This window comes from Neopsephotus bourkii, unplaced genomic scaffold (genome assembly GCF_033783945.1).
Source record: "Neopsephotus bourkii isolate Nb327-2 ecotype Australia unplaced genomic scaffold, CSIRO-AGI_Nbou_v1 NB_1825, whole genome shotgun sequence".
Classification (NCBI taxonomy): Eukaryota; Metazoa; Chordata; class Aves; order Psittaciformes; family Psittacidae; genus Neopsephotus; species Neopsephotus bourkii.
In genome coordinates, this window is record NW_026902298.1 from 6,332,672 (window position 1) to 6,351,172 (window position 18,501).

Consider the following 18,501-nt stretch of genomic DNA (forward strand, 5'->3'; position numbering starts at 1 on the left):
ATTATCATTTTTCTCATAGGTGAGATGACATTCAAGGTGAGAGGGGTGATAGAAAGAATTAGAATAAAAAGTTGTCAGTAAAAGTTCGTGCTACCAACTCTACATAATGATATGGTTAACAATGAAAAAAATAATAATAAAAAAGTTTTAAAATAACATGAGCTAATGGCTACATCTCCCTTATGAGGAAAGACTGAGGGAGCTGGGTCTCTATAGTTTGGAGAAGAGGAGATTGAGGGGTGACCTTATTAGTGTATATAAATATATAAAGGGGGAGTGTCACGAGGATGGAGCCAGGCTCTTCTCAGTGGCAAACAATGAAAGGACAAGGGGAATGGGTACAAATTGACACAAGAGGTTCCACTTAAACCTGAGAAGAAACTTCTTCTCAGTGAGACGGAACACTGGAACAGGCTGCCCAGGGAGGTTGTGACTTCTTTGGAGACATTCAAGACCCGCCTGGACACGTTCCTGTGTAACCTTATCTAGGTGTTCCTGCTCCGGCAGGGGGATTGGACTAGATGATCTTTTGAGGTCCCTTCCAATCTCTAACCTACTGTGATACTGTGATACATCTTCCTTCTGAAACTAAGTTAAAGGGATGTGTGTGATTAATGGGAAGGAGCTCTGTGCTTCCTTGATGATTAGACCTGAAAATCAAACAAGACATTGTATTATATGAAAGTAACTCTGGTCTCTAAAATTGGATTTTATATTCATTGTTGTTCTGTTTGGTAGTCCATACTAAAACCACTGATTCCCTATTGCTGCATATTGAGTGAGTTCAGGTAGTGTAATGTTCCCATCAGAGAGAAAAATGTATTATTGATCTTCCCAATGGGCTATGATATTCCTGTAAGGTTTTGTGGAGCGTTATCCTGAAAACATCAGTGGAGCTAGTAATCATCATACAAATCAATTTTTAACATTCATGAGAAATTTTGCAATCAGTCTTAGAATCTTCCCATTCTTCTGCTTTGGACTTTAAAGAGCCATGTACTGTAAGGATAAGAATATGTATAGAAGACATTGAGATAAAACTTGAGAGAAGTCAGTTTGTTGTCTGTAACTAAACACAATTTAAACATAAAACTGAAAACTTTGTGGTCAGGTGCTGTTGGATAATTAAGACCATTTCTAGTTAGCAGGAAAATAGTGTTATATCTGCCTTGTGCTTTTGATATCTCTCAAAATTCCTGAACTCATAGCATCCTGGGAAATTTCAGGACTGGAACATAAATTGGTGTTTTGTATCTTTGTAATTTGAGTACATGCTTAGAAACTAGCTGTGCCAGATGGAGACGCTGAAGGCGAGATGTGATTCTTCTTCACAGTATTCAACAGAAGGAAATGGCTTTAACTGTAGTAGTACACAAGATCATTTTACATAACCTCTCCATGTAGTTAGGTATCTCACATTAAATGATCACATGAAAGACAGAGAATATATGTACATCCCTGTCTTAAGATATATATTAGTAACTTTAATATAAAACAAACAGAATCATAGAATGGTTTGGGCTGGAAGGGACCTTAAGGCTCATCCAGTTCCAATCCCCTGCCATGGGCAGGGCCAACTTCCACTAGACCAGGTTGCTCCAAGCCCCATCGAACCTGGCCTTGAACACTGCCAGGGATGGGGCAGCCACAGCTCCTCTAGGGAGCCTGTTTTTTCTCCCACCCTGCTTCCATTAGAATTCTTAGTATTTCTGGAAGATAGTATTTCCTGCTAGTTCATCACCAGGATTGGAAATGTACAAACTAAGACATACAAGGAAATTGCTGGGTTTACAGTTTTTTAGAGGAGTTCACAGGATTTTCCACCTCCCACTGTCTTCAAATCAAAGTGCCAAATTACTCCATCCTTTCCAAATTAAGGTATGAGAAGAGTCTGAGTGAATGCTGAGGTATAACTATCTGAGCAAACCCATCAGGCAACTGCAGCACCAGCCCCATTCAAAAGAATTAGGGTTGTGCTAGAGCAGCAGCACTGAGAAAACCTACACGGGGTCTTTGTGGCTAGCACAACATTAAAAAATTGATAAACTTCAAAATAAACCTGGAGCCCAAAGCTGAGCTGCAGGTGCATATTTCCAGGGCTCCTTCTGCTTTCTGCTTGCACAGTGTTGTGGACTCACTCACAGAATACAAGAATGAATGACGACATAGTCCAAGCTCAGCAGCACTCTAAGTGATGGTTAAGTGCTGACTTACTTCCAGCTTTGCCTTGTGAATGACCTCCATACTCAGGCCTGATTCCCTGATGATTGATGGTGTAGTCTACGAAAGGCAGGAGCATTCACTGCACTAAATATGAACAGTGCGTCACCTGTCCTTCTGTAGTCCTCTTCATCACCACTGGGGCACTGGCAGTTCTACACTATCCATATTTGCCATCAGTTTAGTGACTTCACTGACCTATTGATTTTTTCTGGGTTTATGATGAATATAGAGTTCTAATTTTGCTCAAAGAAGGGATGACCTTGTCACCCAGCTCTCCCTTGCCTGCCACTGAGAGGCTGCCTTCCAGCCTCTGCATTATCGTAAAGTCATGACTGGTACCTACATGTGCAGGTCCTTCCCCCATTTTCTGTGCAACCAACCAACATAGATGGACTAGGTTGTCTTGGAGCCAGCACCTTGTATTACATGCAGCCAATGTGCAGGAAAACACAGGCATGTAAGAAGACACATACTGGTAGGAGTGGCCATTATTTGGTTGCAAAGAGTTCCCTGTTGTATACAGACCTCCCTCCTCTGTCCCTAGCTATCCCTCGTTCCCTCACCACTTCTCCAGCCCTGGGTTCATAGAAGTACCTTGTAGAGGAGGTGTGGTGATGTGCAGCCTGCAAGGAGCCAGCTGATGCACAGGATATGTCTGGCAAGCCAGATCTAAGAGTTTATCAGAGATTGATCTGATTCTTCCTTGAATAGCAGCACACCCCAAATAGCAAAGGCCTGCACCCGCTCCCTTGCCCAGCCAGGACATCCTCCTTTGCCATCTGCCAGCTGGTGTTCTTTGACATAGTTTTGTCTGTGCCTTGTATCTGTTACAGTTCACGGTCCACTGCCCGACAGGAATGACGTGTTCCCCTGACCCATTTCTGCAGACTGTACAAATAGCAAATGAGTCAGGAAGGGCCCTTGCTGTGGGCTGAAGGTGAGGACCATGGTGCTGTGCATGGTGACAAGGCAGAAGTGATGCAGTTTGGATGCCCTCACTAGAAACATGTCTCCTGTGTTTGTGGATACAGAGGTGTGATGCTGCAGTGTTCACGCAGTCACAGAGTGGTTAAGACTGGACAGGACCCCTGGAAGGTCATCTTGTCCAACAGCCCTGCTCAAGCAGGGCCACCTACAGCATGTTGTCTAGGACTGTGTCCAGATGGCTTTTGGATATATTCCCTGAGTGCTGTGCAGTGTGGGCACCACAGGGGCCCTCTGAATAACCAGAGACCTATGCTATGGATACAGACAAAAGTGTAACATTCTCACCATGACCTGGTGACTGGCAGAGCGGTGCAGACAGGCAGAAAACACACACTTGATGCCCTCTCTGACTGTCAGTTTTTCCCAAGCTGGACATAATTCAGAGAAGAATCACTGTCAGACAAGATTTAGTTTGGGGAAATATTCTACCATACCTAATAGCAGATTTAATAGCATTGATAATGCAACCTAGAAAAAGAAGCAGTGTGCTATTTTGTCAAAACATTTTGTCACTTTTGTGCAAGGATGCCCAGAACTGCATCTTCCCAGCTTCTGCTGTAGGCTCTCAGCACAGTGAGAACAGTGTGAGAGGTTTATTTGCCAGTTCAAAAAAACCTTATTTAACTAGTTTGGGGTGGAGGTATTTGAATGGTGACCCTGGTTTTCTCTTCTTTGCTCTCTGTGTCTGAAGCTTCGGTATGTAGACGGTATGAAGGAAAACAATGGGTGTTGAAAGCTTAAGTCAGGGAGCCAGGGTAAGACTTGAGACCCTCCTACAGGCAAGTTTATGCAGCCAGGTTCTACAGGTCAGTTGTGGTTGAAATTTGGTTGTGTTTATTAAAGAGTTGCATAGAGTTAAATATTATTTGGACCAAGATTTATGAGAAGGATTCTGTAATCATCTGATTAGTGCATTTGTGTTTAATGTGGAGAGTTTAAATCAATCAAGCCTCTAATCAGTCCGGTTGTTGGTGTGGGGAGCTAATTACTCACATCTTGGCACAGAGTGAAAGAGATGCAGCGAAAGAGACTCGGGCCTTATGGAGGAGCTGTTTATCCTTCTCACTAGCAGATATCAGCTCCCTAACTCCCCCAGAGAAGGACAAGGGAGTAAACTGTGGCACATCATTGGCCTGGTGAGCATCTGGGGAACCTGGCAAATGTGGGGAAGGGTTTCCTTCATCTTCTGATGGAAATTTTTATCTTGGATTTCAAAGACATCTGTGATAAAACTGATATTTGTCCTGCGAGGTTTGACCTCGGTGATTTTGATCTTTCAATAAAGACTTGGTTTGTCAAAAAAATCCTAAAATCAATCCCTTTTCATGTGCAGGTGCTCAGGAAATAAGAGATGTCTTTTCTAGGGAAGGATGGTAATGTAACTTCTTCAAGTTTCAGTCAATCCAGTCTGGATTGTACCTACCTGCAGGAGGGTGGTGAGGCAAGCATATTATGTCTTCTTCTTCTTGTTGTCCTCTCCTTGTGTCAGTAGGAAAAATGAAGAAACCATTAAAACTATAAAAATTAAACATCTATCATAAATAATGGCTGAGGAACATGTGTCATTCTCCAGGGTTTATCACTGTTTGTAGAACGTGGCATCAAAGTGCTGGTAAGCACAGTTCAGAAGAAAATCACTCTATTAGGTTGTTCAGTGGGTCACTGCTTTCAAGAACCTGTGCATGGAAGTCATGAGTACAGACTTCAGTGGTGGGCCAAGTGAGATTGCAGAAGTGTTGGAGAGGAAAACAAGACAGTCACAACTTGATTAAGGAACAGTTCTCTGAATTATGTATAATGGCAAGCAACAGAATAATAGAAATGGTGAAGTAGATATTGATTCTGGCATTTACTGGCAAAACCAATATACAGCAAACCTCTGCTTAGCATGTTTATTTATGCTGGGCAGGTCCCTTAAAATGGATATAGAAACTTCTGAGGCATTCAGGATCTGAAAAAGACAGAAACAGGGATCGAAACATGAATAAAAAGAGTAACAACGATGATAGCACAGAAGGTTTACTAAAATCTAACAGCTAATAGGCAGGTAACTTTGGCAATGATGCCAGCAATGGCTAGGTTATTTCTGGATATTGTCTGTGTTCTTCTAAAATAAATATTTACAAGATACTTTGCATAGGATGGCTCATCCTCTTTAAAACATACGTGGAGTTTCCTATATCTTTACACATTTCTTTGCCTGAGTGAGTTTTAAAATAGTCCAGGGCTTAGATTGCTAGTGCAGGATATGAAAGACCTGAATTATTAATTCCTTTTTTTATAGAAGACAGGAGTGAGCATTGCTGTGTTACTTCCTAGCCTGGTGGGTACGTCCCCCAGGACTCACTCAAATAAAAGTAATAGTCTATGGCAATGTACCCTTGTACTTCTTCTCCCTGGAAATGTGTCTTTACCATTAGACTTCTGTTCCATACAGAGAATGAGAGTTCAATACCCCACTTCCCCCAGTGGGCTGGTTAGTCCTGAAGACTCCTGCAATACAGGTTCACCCAGTGAGTTGTTCAGGAGAAAACCTAGCTTTTGCCTTCTCGATAAAGGCAGAAGCACTCCTAGGAATGCAGAAGAACAGCACACTGGGCCCCTGAAAAATTGCCAAATAAAATTTAATAGGCTCTGTGAGGTCTTAGAATTACCTGGTGTTAGGAAGTAAACAAACAAGGTGTTTGGGGATTGTGATAGAAAGCTTAGGTTTCTGCCTAAACAAGCCCTGCTTCACATTGCTTATTTTGCTTCCCATGCCTAGGCACTCAGGAGACCTAATCCTGTTAGTCAGTCTATATGATCCCTCTTGTAGGATATGTCAAATGGCCAGATTTTTTAAGCTTCATATAGGCAGTCAGAGGAACTTAGCCACTCAACTTGAATTGAAATAATGAGTATATGTGTATCATGACTAAGATTCTGTGTTCAGCAACTTCAGCAAGCAGAAGTCATCAGCCGAATCTCATTTCTTTCTGCAACGTGCAGGGGGCATACCGAAAGAAATATGGGTGGTATGGTTTAGGTTTAGTGAGGTTTTTGATACTATACCACATGTTATTTTTATAAGCAAGCTAGGGAAACATGGTCTGCATGAAACTATTGTCAGGTGAGTCTGTAATGACTGTTACACTGGAGGGATAAGTTAAGAAAGGTGATGTGTGCAGCATTCCTCTTATTTTCATTCCTGGATGGTTCGGTATGCATAAGATCTGTATAGCTACATGTCAGAAAGCCAAATGAGGCTGCAAGTACCCTGGATAGTGTCAAAGTCGAAGTTGTTGGAATGGAAAAGTAAGAAAAGTGGTATGGAAAAATAAATCCAAGTCATCAAGATAAATGTGAAATCCTTTGTTTAGCCAAGAATAACCAAGAGCATCAATGTTGTTTGGGTAACGACTGGCTGGGCAGCAGAACTGCAGAGAAGCAGCTGTATTATGGTGAATCACAGCCTGAATGTATGTTTACACTTCCATAGCAGTGTGAAAAGTCAAATATTTGAATGAGATGAGTAAACAGGAGTAATGCTGGAAAACAGAAGTAGTTCTTTCTGTTTACTTGGTGTTGGCAAAACCTGAGCTGAAAAGCTGTGTCAAGTTTTGGGTACAGCACATCCAGAAGATGTGAGCTACATGGAGATGTAAAGAAAGATCACAGGTCTGGAAAACGTGTGCTACCAGGAAATGCTAAAATGGTTGAGAGGGGGTGCCAGGAAAAGAGAACTGAGATGATAAAGTATAGCAGTCTTCAGATGTCAGACAAGTAGCTCTGAGGAAGGAAGTCAACCTATGTTCTTTTTCTCTCCTTGGCTTTTATTATTCTTATTCAATCTCAACAAAAAGTTAGAACAAGATTTCTATTTGTAAGAAAAGTGAGGCACTGTAGTGTGCTATCCGAAGAGGTTACACAAGTTCAGAATCAAAGGACAGGCCTGTGTTTGGGGATAAATTGCATCCATCCTTTCTTTGTGCAGGGATAAGTTAGATGACCTCGCAAGATTCCTGCTGTCATTATACTCTGACATTTCTATTCATTGCTTTATTTTTTGAGGTTTCCAAGACATTGTTAACAATATGGAGGCAAAGAACTAGACAAGGAGAATTGTACCTCTTGGATTATGTTGGCTGAATAAGCCCTGTATTTAAACTGAACCACTGAAACATACATATATATGTGTGTGTGTATATTTATATGCATACATGCATACATGCATTTATTTTTATATATCTATACATGTGTTCATTCCATTGATTCAGGATGCATTACCAATGTTTTCAGGTGCAGTGTGTAAACCTAGATCAGGTGTACCCAAAGTGGCCTTTCTCACTGCAGAAAAATAATCAAGCTTCTGCCTGATCAGCACGAGGAAGTGAATCACTCAGGGGCACTAATGGAAACAAGTATTCAAGTCCAGTGACGTAAGCCAGTACCCTGTGCTATGTTCATATCTGCTAGAAGAGCGAGGGAGGGTGAGCCAACTATCCAGATCTCATCTTCCCACCAAAAAAGACAATGCTTGACCCAACTGAAATGGAAAGCAGGAGTTTAGACACCCATGGAAGTGATTACACCACTAAAAGCTTACACCTGCCATTTCTGTCTAGCATTTCCCTTCAGTAAGGGGTTAGTTATTGTCATCTCTGTCCTCTGTGCCCCTGCTTTCATCCCATGCTACCATGGAGCAGTGGTGTGAGTAACAGCCTTTGGGGTTAAGGCTGTAATGTCCCAGCAGAAAAGGGGGCACAGCAGTGAAAGCCTGTCTTGGTAGCAGTGTTATAGATTGTACTTGGCCAGCTATTCTGCTTAAGCTGTAAAAATCGCTTGAAATATCTTTCCCTATTGGGCTATATATTCTTCTACAGTTCAGCAAGGAACTTCTGGCAAGATTTTTTTGTTTCATTTCAAGATGATGGAGTATTATAAAATCAGGTTTTGTATTCGACTTCTGTCTTGTTTTCTGTTAATGAAGTTGTGAATAAAGCCTGTTAATGAAGCCTTTTAACTCCCAGTAATTGGTGTGGTTAACATTTGGGTAATCAGGAAGTGCCATAGGTACCTGCTAGTGTCAGGAGTCTTACCATGAAAGACAGAGGCAAGAGGAAGCACAGTAATCAGATGCCAAGGCTTGCAAATCACTGCTAAATTGATAAATAGCTTTCTTTTTTTTTTTTACAGCTCTCTCTCTGGACAGCTTTCTAGTTTATTTCTTGGTTGTTTATTTTTAATACTTGCCATTATTTTTCTTTCTGTAGGTTTTCAAAATGAAAATGAGCAGATGACAAAGTTAAGCATTATTTTCCAGAGATAAACACAGATGAGTGGGCTAACTATATTTGGGGAAACACATTAAATCATAGAATTACAGAATGGTTTTGGTTGGAAGGGACCTTAATGTTCATCCAGTTCAAACCCCATGCCACAAGCAGGGACACCTTCCACTACACCAGGTTGCTCCAAGCCTCATCCAACCTGGCCTTGAACACTGCCAGGGATGGAGCAACCACAGTTTCTCTGGGCAACCTGTGCCAGTGTCTCACCACTCTCACAGGGAAGAATTTCTTCCTAATATCCAATCTAAATCTACCCTCTAAGTAAATCATTAGTTAAGGAAGGCAGATAAAAAAAGAAAGGAGAGACACACTATGTATGATCTTTGATACGTGTAAATTGCTGTTTGTGTGTGATGCAGCCAGCATTTAGTGGCCACAGCCTTTTAACTGGTGTCAGTTTGGATCAAAATGTGTTATAACTCCACTGTTTTCGATCGACTTCATTTCAAATACTGTGTTTAGTTTTGGGCCCTTCAAGAAGGACATCGAAATGCTGGAGTGGGTCCAGAGAAGGGCAACGAAGCTGGTGAAGGGTCTGGAGCACAAGTGTGATGAGGAGCGGCTGAGGGAACTGGGGTTGTTCAGCCTGAATAAAAGGAGGGGGGACCTTATCACTGTCTACAACTACCTGAAAGGAGAATGGAGAGATGTGGATGTTGGCCTCTTCTCCCATGTAACAAGTGGTAGGACAAGAGGAAATGGCCTCAGGCTGCGCCATGGGAGGTTTAGATTGGATATTAGTTAACCTTTCTTCACTGTAAGGGTTGTGGAGCATTGGGACAGGCTGCCCAGGGAAGTGGTGGAATCACCATTCCTGAGGGTATTTAAAAGACATGTACAGGTGGCACTTAGGGGCATCGTTTAGTGGTGGACTTGGCAGGCTAGGTTGATAGTTGGACTTGATAATCTTAAAGCTCCTTTCCAACCTGAATGATTTTGTGAGCTAGACAAGGAGAAATTTCATACTCCAGAATTATAAAGAGAAGTTATTTTATTTCCCTAGTGCTATTTAAAGAAGCAATGGCATAGAATATGTCAGTGTGTGACATTCAGTGCATGCTGCTTTGTTTTATTACAGAAGAAAACAAGAAAAACCCCTGTTTGAAGGATGGCATTTGAGGTACTACACGGCTGTCTGTTGTACGAGCTCTTCACACCAGAGATTTGGCAAAGGGCAATATTCTATCATATGCTAATACAAGTCCAAATAGAAAATGTGCTTGCTTATTCCTTTATTTAAAAAATGTACTGCAATCCTCTTATAGTAGTAGTAATTCCTGCAAAGCTTTCCATGTTCAAATAGCTTATGTTTGTGATTGGCATGTTAGAAATCTGAGGAGTTTAAGTGGATAAGTGAATAGATACAATGCAGTTTGCAAACATTAATCCCCGAACAGCTGTGGGCAAGCAATGTGGGAGGATTGCTCTCTTTGCCAGGGCAGGAACCATGGTGTTGAAGCAGTTGTTTCCTTTCAACAGAAACCCTCTCCTTTTTAATCACAGCAGAATCTACCACTGCCTCCAGAGATGCCGTTGGCACACACTGGTGGACGCTTCTCCCTCATCGTATGATAGCCCCTAGACTAAAGCTTTTCGGATTTCTGTAGAAATAACTTTCTACTTCAACTTTGCCCCATGACCATTTTGTTTCCAGCCTCAGGTCAGGAAGCTGAGTGGAAACAGCTATTGATATAACAACACTTTCTTCAAAGTGCTGGTTTTGGCACACCTTTTCAGTGGTTTAATTTTCCTCCCAGGAAGCAAGCGTTAAACTCCAGCCCCACAGAACACTGAAGAGAACACAGCTGAGATCTGCTTCTGTATTTCTCCTTCTCTTCTGCTGTTGCATTCAGGCTGAAAGCCACCAAGGGCTGGTCTCTACGAGTGTCTCAGCTCAGGTCCTCTGCCCTCCTCTTCTCTGTCCTTGCATAAAATGGCATTTTCACCTGTAAGAGCATTTCCTCCAGGTCCCATGGGAAAAATAAGACTGGTTTTGTCATCAAACCAGAGTAGTACAAGATAGCGCACATCCATGGAACTTCTGTATTCTTCTCTTGTTTCCCTTGAAGGAAAAATAAAAGCACTTAAAGAAGTAACTCCTATTCTGCCTAAAAGTCCCTTATATTAGAGATGATAGAAACTAAAACACCACAGTCTCTTTCTGAACTGTCCCCACTGTATGATCATTAGCAATAACTCAAAAAAAATTAGTATTTTGTTAATTAATGGACATCACTTTAAGACGTATAATACAAGGAGAGTGGTCAGATTATAGATCAATCATACTGCAGTCACCAGAGTTATTGCATCCTCTATGTAAACACACCCTATGTGGTACAGCATGCACCAAATTTTGTCTTTGCACACTCTCCATTGCAAGGTACTCTTGTTGAAGTTTTGGGGTGTTTCAAAATACAAGTCAGGAGTAGGCCATCTCCCTTCTAGCAGTTTATGTCTTTAAAGACTGTCAAATCTAAATATTTGGTCTTGTGCCCAGGTAAACTGTAGTGAGTATCAAATAGGGTGTTTGTGTCAGACTAGAACCCATAGAGCCCTAAGGCTCTTCTGCAGTTACAGACATGTATGTGAAGGAGGTGTGTGTTAAAGTCCCTGTCTCAGAGAAGTATTTAATCCTGAGTAGAAGCTGGCAAACATCAAGAGATCCCAGTACAGAATACTAAATAGCTTTACATTTAAAACTCATGTAGGTTGGGTGAACAACTGCATGCTCTGAATCAGGCAAAATCCCATTTTCCAGCATCACTAGGCATCAGTTCTAATTACTGACTCATTAATTGTTCTTGTCAGGTCTGTCGCTCTTCATAAATGGAAGTTTCAGGAAGATTTCTAGCAGGAGATGTTCCCCTGTTGGAAATGTAGGCACACCTCCATCCATGTAGTCCCTCAAAACCTTCCACTTACCAAGGTTTTCCTCCTTTGTCACTTTTGTCATTTTGGTTGATTGTTATCCGACAGAGCATTTGAAAGCTTATAGAGAGACTAAATGAAGAGGTGAGTGTGGTCTCCACCAGGCTGTATTCAGAGTCCAGGTGTTTCAACACATGAAAGGGTCTCTGACTAGTTTGTGGGCTGAGCTCAATTCCTTGTCTATAGGACAGGAGTCACTTCTTCAGCTACTTGGCCTGTTTTTACTGAAGGAGGGCCTCTGTGTTTTTCGCATTTGAGATGCCATGGTGAATAGAGAGGTTCCGCTGCAATAAAGCAAAACACCTGGTTCATTACAGTATTGACATTTAAAGTTTTCCTTATTTTAAAGACACGAGTGTATGAGATGCACTCTGGTGTCTCAAGCACTGCGTAAAAACGTTATTCCCTAAAGGGGCCAAATAGTAATTCCAAGTGCTCTGCAAGTACGGTCTGGAACTTTGTAGTTGTTCTAGCTTTTATGTACATGTGATTGAAGAAAGAGTCTCCCAGCTCCCCCTTGTGTGGATGCTCTACTCCTGCTACATCAAGCAGAAAACAACTGTGATTTGTGCTGCTTTTGATCAGACATTTCTACAATGCTTTGCTGCTGGAAAGCAGAATAATACTGCCACAAATTCTAAATTAACAAAATCTGCCTAGCAGGGGTTGGTAGCTCTTGTTCTTCTGATTAATGTCAGGCTTGTAAAGTTGGTTCTCAACAGAAAGGGCAGCAAATGCTCAAGTGAGAGATGTTAAAAACAGAGACTCTTCATTTTAGCAGACCTTTGTGTTTTAGTTACAATCTCTTAGTGAAGCACCTAGGACCAAATCACAGAATCAAATAGCATTCAGGGAGCTGAATTAGCTTGTATCTGTGTTCACTTTTAATTAGATTTGAAACGGCTGTCCCACTGTAGTCAGCAAGTAACCAAGTCAGTACCTTCCCCTCAAGCCTTATTACTGAGAACAACCGTAGCATAGAGCTGCATATTCAGCAGCTGTGTGGATAGGTGTTATGTATTGGGCAATCCAGACAGGATTTGAAAAACACAGGACATCTTTCATACAACTCAATTTTTGCTCTCAAATCAGGCAAGTGGGGGACTTTTCTTTCTGAAATGTCCATATTCTGGCAGGAGATCTTTGATGTAGATTTTGTCTAACAGATATTGTCTTATGATAATATTTTTCTGCTCAACGGTAGAATCAAGGCAGCAGTGGTAGAAAGTACATTATGTGCCACCTGATGTATTTTTATGGGTTTATTTTTCCCTTATGTACATTTCTATTCCTTCAAGATGTGCTCTGAGACTTTTCCAATTTCAGCATTCTGCCTATCTCATCTAATTCAATTGTAGGCTTTTCTAGGCAAGGACCATATCTGGATTCTGCTTTCAGGTTCCATTACACAACAGTTCTGCAAAGTGATTTTCCAAAAAAAAAGTATCATGATGAGGGAAGGGACTTAACTTATCCGCAGGGATTTGACAAGAGCAAGGGATTTGGAAGAGCAGGGATTTGGAAGAGCAGGTCCTGGTCTCCCAGACTTTCAACAGTACTGTACCTATAGGCATGCCTGCCTCCCTGTGCTGCACCCCACCAAAACTGATCAGTGCGATAGCAGATTTTGCTTGGCGTTTCTGTTGGGTAGGAAGAGGTTCTTCTTTTCTTCACTTTATCATTTTCATATGCTTTTCTTTCAGGTGTGAACAGAAAAGTTACCTATTCCCTGGCAGACTCCGCAGGTGGCTACTTCTCAGTTGACCAGTCATCAGGAATCATTATTTTGGAGCATCCACTTGATAGAGAGCTTCAGTCTTCCTATAACATCAGTGTGAAGGCCTCAGATCAGAGCATTGTGCTGACCTTGTCCTCATTTGCCACCGTTACCATTACAGTGCTAGACATTAATGACAACCCCCCTGTGTTTGAAAGAAGAGATTATCTTGTTACAGTACCTGAAGACACCTCTCCTGGTGCTGAAGTCCTTTCTGTTTTTGCTACAAGCCAAGACATTGGTACTAATGCTGAGATTGCCTATCTCATCAGATCGGGAAATGAGAAAGGGAAGTTCAGGATTAACTCAAAAACAGGTTTGTAAGGTGGTCCTTGTTTCTAATGCAAAACGAAGGCATCAAAAAGTGTGAATGCTTTGGGGAAAGCTCTTGGGTCAAAACATTTCCAACAACAGACTCAGAGGTTGTCGATGTGGAATTAGTTGCACAGTTAAAAACCAATTTTAGGTTGGAGGGTAATGTAAATTGCAGTCACACTCAGCTGCCCCAGCTCAAGTGGAGAATACTTTTCTCCATTAGTATGTCTGTTGAAGTCAATGTAGATGTGACAACCCATTAGCCAAACTGTGTAACCTTCACCATTATGAACACTTGCAATATTTACCCTCTTACCAGCTGAGTACAGCCTCGATTCCATCAAGCTTAGCAAGCATCAGGGCAGTGCTATCAGGACCTAACGTGATTAGCTGGGAGTCCTAACATGTGATTGCTGTTTATGCAACTACAATGACTTATGTTGCTTCTGATTTGTGTTGTCTAACAGTTGACTTCAGCTATGGTTTGGGGTTTGGGTTTATTTGGTTATACATCACAAATTTTTGAAACATACTGCTGCTTCTCATTAAGAAATATTAAGAAAAGCTACCTTATTTGGTGAAAATGGCTCCAATTCTTCTCCAGTTTTCTTTGAAATGCCTTAGTGGGATCTATTCTTTATCCCTATTGAGGTTTTAATCCATCAACAGTAAACTGTGATCCTTCTGTGCTTCCTGTAGTGGGTCCCCTTACTTTCATAACATTCAGGACGGCTGGTACAAATCTCTGTTTTGAAAGCTGGAAATGTCACTTGTTTGAGTGCCGCTGTAATAGCCAGTAACCTGCAAAATCTCAAAATGATGCATTATGTCATTTATATTACTGTGTGCAAAAATCTCTCTCCACTTTGCAGAGGCCACTGCCTTACATGTAAGGGACTTAACATAATTGTGTGTTGTCTGTTATCTTCATAATGTTGATTAGTGCTAACAAAATTTAAACATAAATATGCCTAGACAGCAATACTTAACTTCACATTTAACAGTGAAGCCAAGTAGATAAATCAATAAAAAACCATAATGAAGCTTAATCACATAGAGAGAAAAAAACAAAACCTATTTATTATTCATTAATGTGTGACAGCTCCATTATTATCAGTTTAGAGGCAGGAGCTCAGTTTCCAGACAGCCGGGTGCTAACGTAGCATGCCTGATCAGGGCTTGAAAAATAATGCCTTTCACACCATTTAACAGTGGGAACTCTCTGCTAGCCACTTGGAAGCTTCTCTTCAGGGCTTCTGCTTCCAGCAAGTCATGCTGAAAGGTAGGATTCATTTGGAGAGAGCCCAGACAAGATTAAGAATGATCCGAGGTGTGTAAAATGTGGCTTACCAGGAAAGACTGAAAGAATTGAAGCTATTTAAGCTAGAAAAGAGAAGACATGCTGTTAGTATTCAAGCCTGTAAAAAGTACCTATGAAGAGGAGTGGAATAAACTGTTCTCCCTGCCCATTCGTGGGCTTAAATTGCATTTGGATTATTTCAGTTAAATGATAAGAAAAAATTCCTAACTGTAATGATTATTAAGTACTGAAGTGCATTTCCTAAGGTTAGGAAACCGATATCATTGGAGGTTTATGGGAACATTAGATACAAGTACATTCAAGAATGATTACGTTTAGCTGACCTGTGTTGGGCAGCAGTTGGACTAACTGACCTTTAAGCCACCTACAATCCTGAGCCTGATGCATCTATATCAGAAAGGATTTAGCTTGCCAGGGTTAAGGATTTGTATTTAAGTCTTTTCTGCCATGCCCAGTACTACTAGCTCCTTTAAGGCATCACTGATTATCTGTACACAGCCCACTTCCCTCTTCTTTTTAAGGTTACATGGGAAACAAGTGGCTTGCAAAAAATCATTTCTATCCTACAGGAGCTCTAGGTGCATGGAGTAGGTCAAGTTAAAGAGAATCTTAGTTGTGATTGTGTAGTGACGGAACCCAAAATTTTGAAACCTAGTTGAGGGTGAAGTCCCTGTTTAATCACACAAATGATAGACAACTGGTTCCTCAAAGGTATTCATACCCCATTCATTTGTATTTAATTTGTGAGAAGTTAATTACATGGGAGTGAATTTCTGTTGACTCATCAAAGCTGATTTGCAGAGTTGGCATCCAGTTCTCTCACAGCTCTGTGCATGAGCCCAGTTAAATGGGTGGATTTGGCCCCCACTTCTCCATCGATAATACTCATATAGTGAAAGCTGTTTTTATGAGAAACCAGTCATTGCTTCATGGATTCATTGCTTTTGAAGGTCTTTCCTGCAGAGGCAACGCAAGTGCAATTGGCATCATTCTTTAATCAAACAACAGAGGTAGAAACCTGACCAAATATTTTTACTGTGTTGGGCAGTGTTACAATTAGTGTTGTATGTGTGCCATGGTGATAAATAACGTGGTGTACTGTTTACTACAAATTCCTTAGTCCATAACACTGTTTATCTCTGGCTGTTGACGTTCCCTCCCTTGCTTCAAAGGAGTGATTTCCATTTTGGATGCTTTGGATTATGAAACGTGTAAGGATTTCTACTTAGTAGTGGAAGCAAAAGATGGAGGTACTCCAGCCCTGAGCGCCGTTACGACTGTAAATGTGAATGTGACAGATGTCAATGACAATGCACCGAAATTCAGCCAGGCAGTCTACAGCGCGGTCATCAGTGAGGATGCTGCCATTGGCGAGTCAGTGATAATGGTGAGTGAGGCTGTGGCCAGCCCTTAGGTGGAACAAAGGCCTCTGCCACACAGAATCATAGCATCAAAGAGGTTGGAAAAGACCTTTAAGATCAACAAGTCCAACCTTTACCCCAGGACTGCCAAGTCAAACCGTGTTACTAAGGGCTTGTCTACATGGGTTTTGAACACTCCACCACTTCCCTGGGCAGCCTGTTCCAATACTTGATCACCCTTTCAGTGAGGAAATTTTTCCTAATATCTAATCTAAATCCCCCCTGGCACAACTTGAGGCCGTTACATCTTGCCCTATCACTTGTTACTTGGGATAAAAGTCTTGACCTGTAATAAAATACTGCTACACTAGTTAATAATGGTAACTACTGCATCTTCAATTACCCTAACTGTTCTCTAGCCAATACTCTGCATATGCTACTGCTTTCCAGGCTGCTGCCAGTTTTCTCCCAAAATAAAGTAGTAGTAGTACCAACTGTCTCTTTTTAACCCCAATATGCTGTCAAAGAGCAATAGTATATTTAAGGAATTGCATTTCATGAGTCATCTAGAAACAAGTGGATTTTACTGGAAAGGGAAAATTCAACTTTTCAGTGAAATGCATAGTATTTACATAGTCTGGCATGCGGAGTGCTGTACCCAAACCTCACAATACTCTCATCTTGGAACTTTTGGATCCAAAAAGAAAGTGTTAAACAGAATATTAAGATTACAATATTGTGTATTTTTTACGGCTTGAATTTTGAAAAGGCCCAAGGGGAGCTTTATGTCAAAAACTGATTGGGTTGGTGCTTGTCTTGATGCTGTAGAGGTAGCAGTTCAGTTGTACTACTCTGATGGAATACAGAGTCTTATTTTATGGGGTGTTAAGTAATTAATGTATCATATAGATTTGCTTAATATTACTTTTCCTGATTTTCACTCTTTTCTCAATAAAGTTGATAGCAGAAGATCTGGACAGCCCACCCAATGGCCAGATTCATTTTTCCATCGTGAATGGGGATCAAGACAATGAATTTTCGGTTGATCCTGTTTTGGGACTTGTGAAGGTTAAAAAGAAATTGGACAGAGAAAGGGTAAGACCTGCAGGACTACTTAACTTGCAATGACTTACAGATGTGTATTGATCTCAACTCTGCTGCTAGCTTGTTTTGAAGAAGGTTCTTGTATACTCTGCAGTGATCAGGCCAAGATGCTCCAACAGGTCTTTCTAATGTTAGAATCATGGAATGGTTTGGCTTGGAAAGGACCTAAGATCATCCAGTTCCAACCTCCCTGCCATGGGCAGAGACACCTCACACTACACCAGGTTGTTCAAGGCCCCATCCAACCTGGCTTTGAACACTGCCAGGGATGGGGCAGCCACAACTTCTCTGGGCAACCTGTGCCTATGCCTCACCGCCCTTACAGTAAAGAACGTCTTCTTTATATCTAACCTAAACTTCCCCTGTTGAAGTTTGAACCCATCACCCTTTCTCCTGTTGCTACAGTCCCTGATAAAGAGTCCCTCTCCAGCATCCTCGTAGGCCCTCTTCTCCATGCAGCTTCTCTTCTCCATGCTGAACAGCCCCAGCTTTCTCGGTCTGTTTTCATACGGGAAGTGCTTCAGCCCCTGATCATCCTCACAGTCTCCTGGGCTTGCTTCAACAGCTCCATGTCCTTCTTATGTTGAGGACACCTGAATTGTACACAGTACTGCGGGTGGGGTCTCATGAGAGCAGTGTAGAGGGGCAGGATCACCTCCTTCAGCCTGCTAATCACGTTTCTTTCAATGCAGCCCAGGATTGGGTTATTCCACTTCTTACCCACCCCAACCCTATCCTGACCCTATCTCCAAGCCAACTGCTCTGCAGACATTCCCATCCTGCACCAACACAGCAGCAGAGGCCAGACTGGGGTAAAAAAGCAACCCTGGATTTCTCCTGTGTTGCCACAGGCCGCTATTGCTGTGTTAATGAGCTGCCTCTTCTCTCCTGTGCGTGCAAGCATACACATGCACCAGTGTGTGCAACGCAGTGGTTACAACATACTCCAGACTGTTGGACAATACACATTGGAACATACACCAAGCACCGAGCTGGGACCTCAGCCATTAATTAGTGCTCTGCAAAACATGTCACTGGGGAGGTGATGTTATGAAGTGGCCAGGCTGTACCAAAAGTGAAGGAGTGCTTCATTAAATAGATTCTGCTCCTTTGTTTGCTCTCTGGATTATTCATTCAGGGTGATTTATCACTGTT

The 18,501-nt window shown here is 41.7% G+C and overlaps 1 protein-coding gene across 9 annotated transcripts in view; it reads left to right on the top strand.

Annotated features, from left to right (window-relative positions):
* The window catches only part of FAT3 (FAT atypical cadherin 3), a 410,737-nt gene that overhangs the window by 344,715 nt on the left and 47,521 nt on the right, over positions 1 to 18,501 (top strand). For all 9 annotated transcript variants that reach the window (XM_061343747.1, XM_061343753.1, XM_061343751.1 and 6 more), the window contains 3 exons: positions 13,172 to 13,561; positions 16,054 to 16,268; positions 17,200 to 17,337. In XM_061343747.1, coding sequence (XP_061199731.1) covers positions 13,172 to 13,561; positions 16,054 to 16,268; positions 17,200 to 17,337 — 743 coding nt within the window. The remainder of the gene's footprint in view (positions 1 to 13,171; positions 13,562 to 16,053; positions 16,269 to 17,199; positions 17,338 to 18,501) is intronic.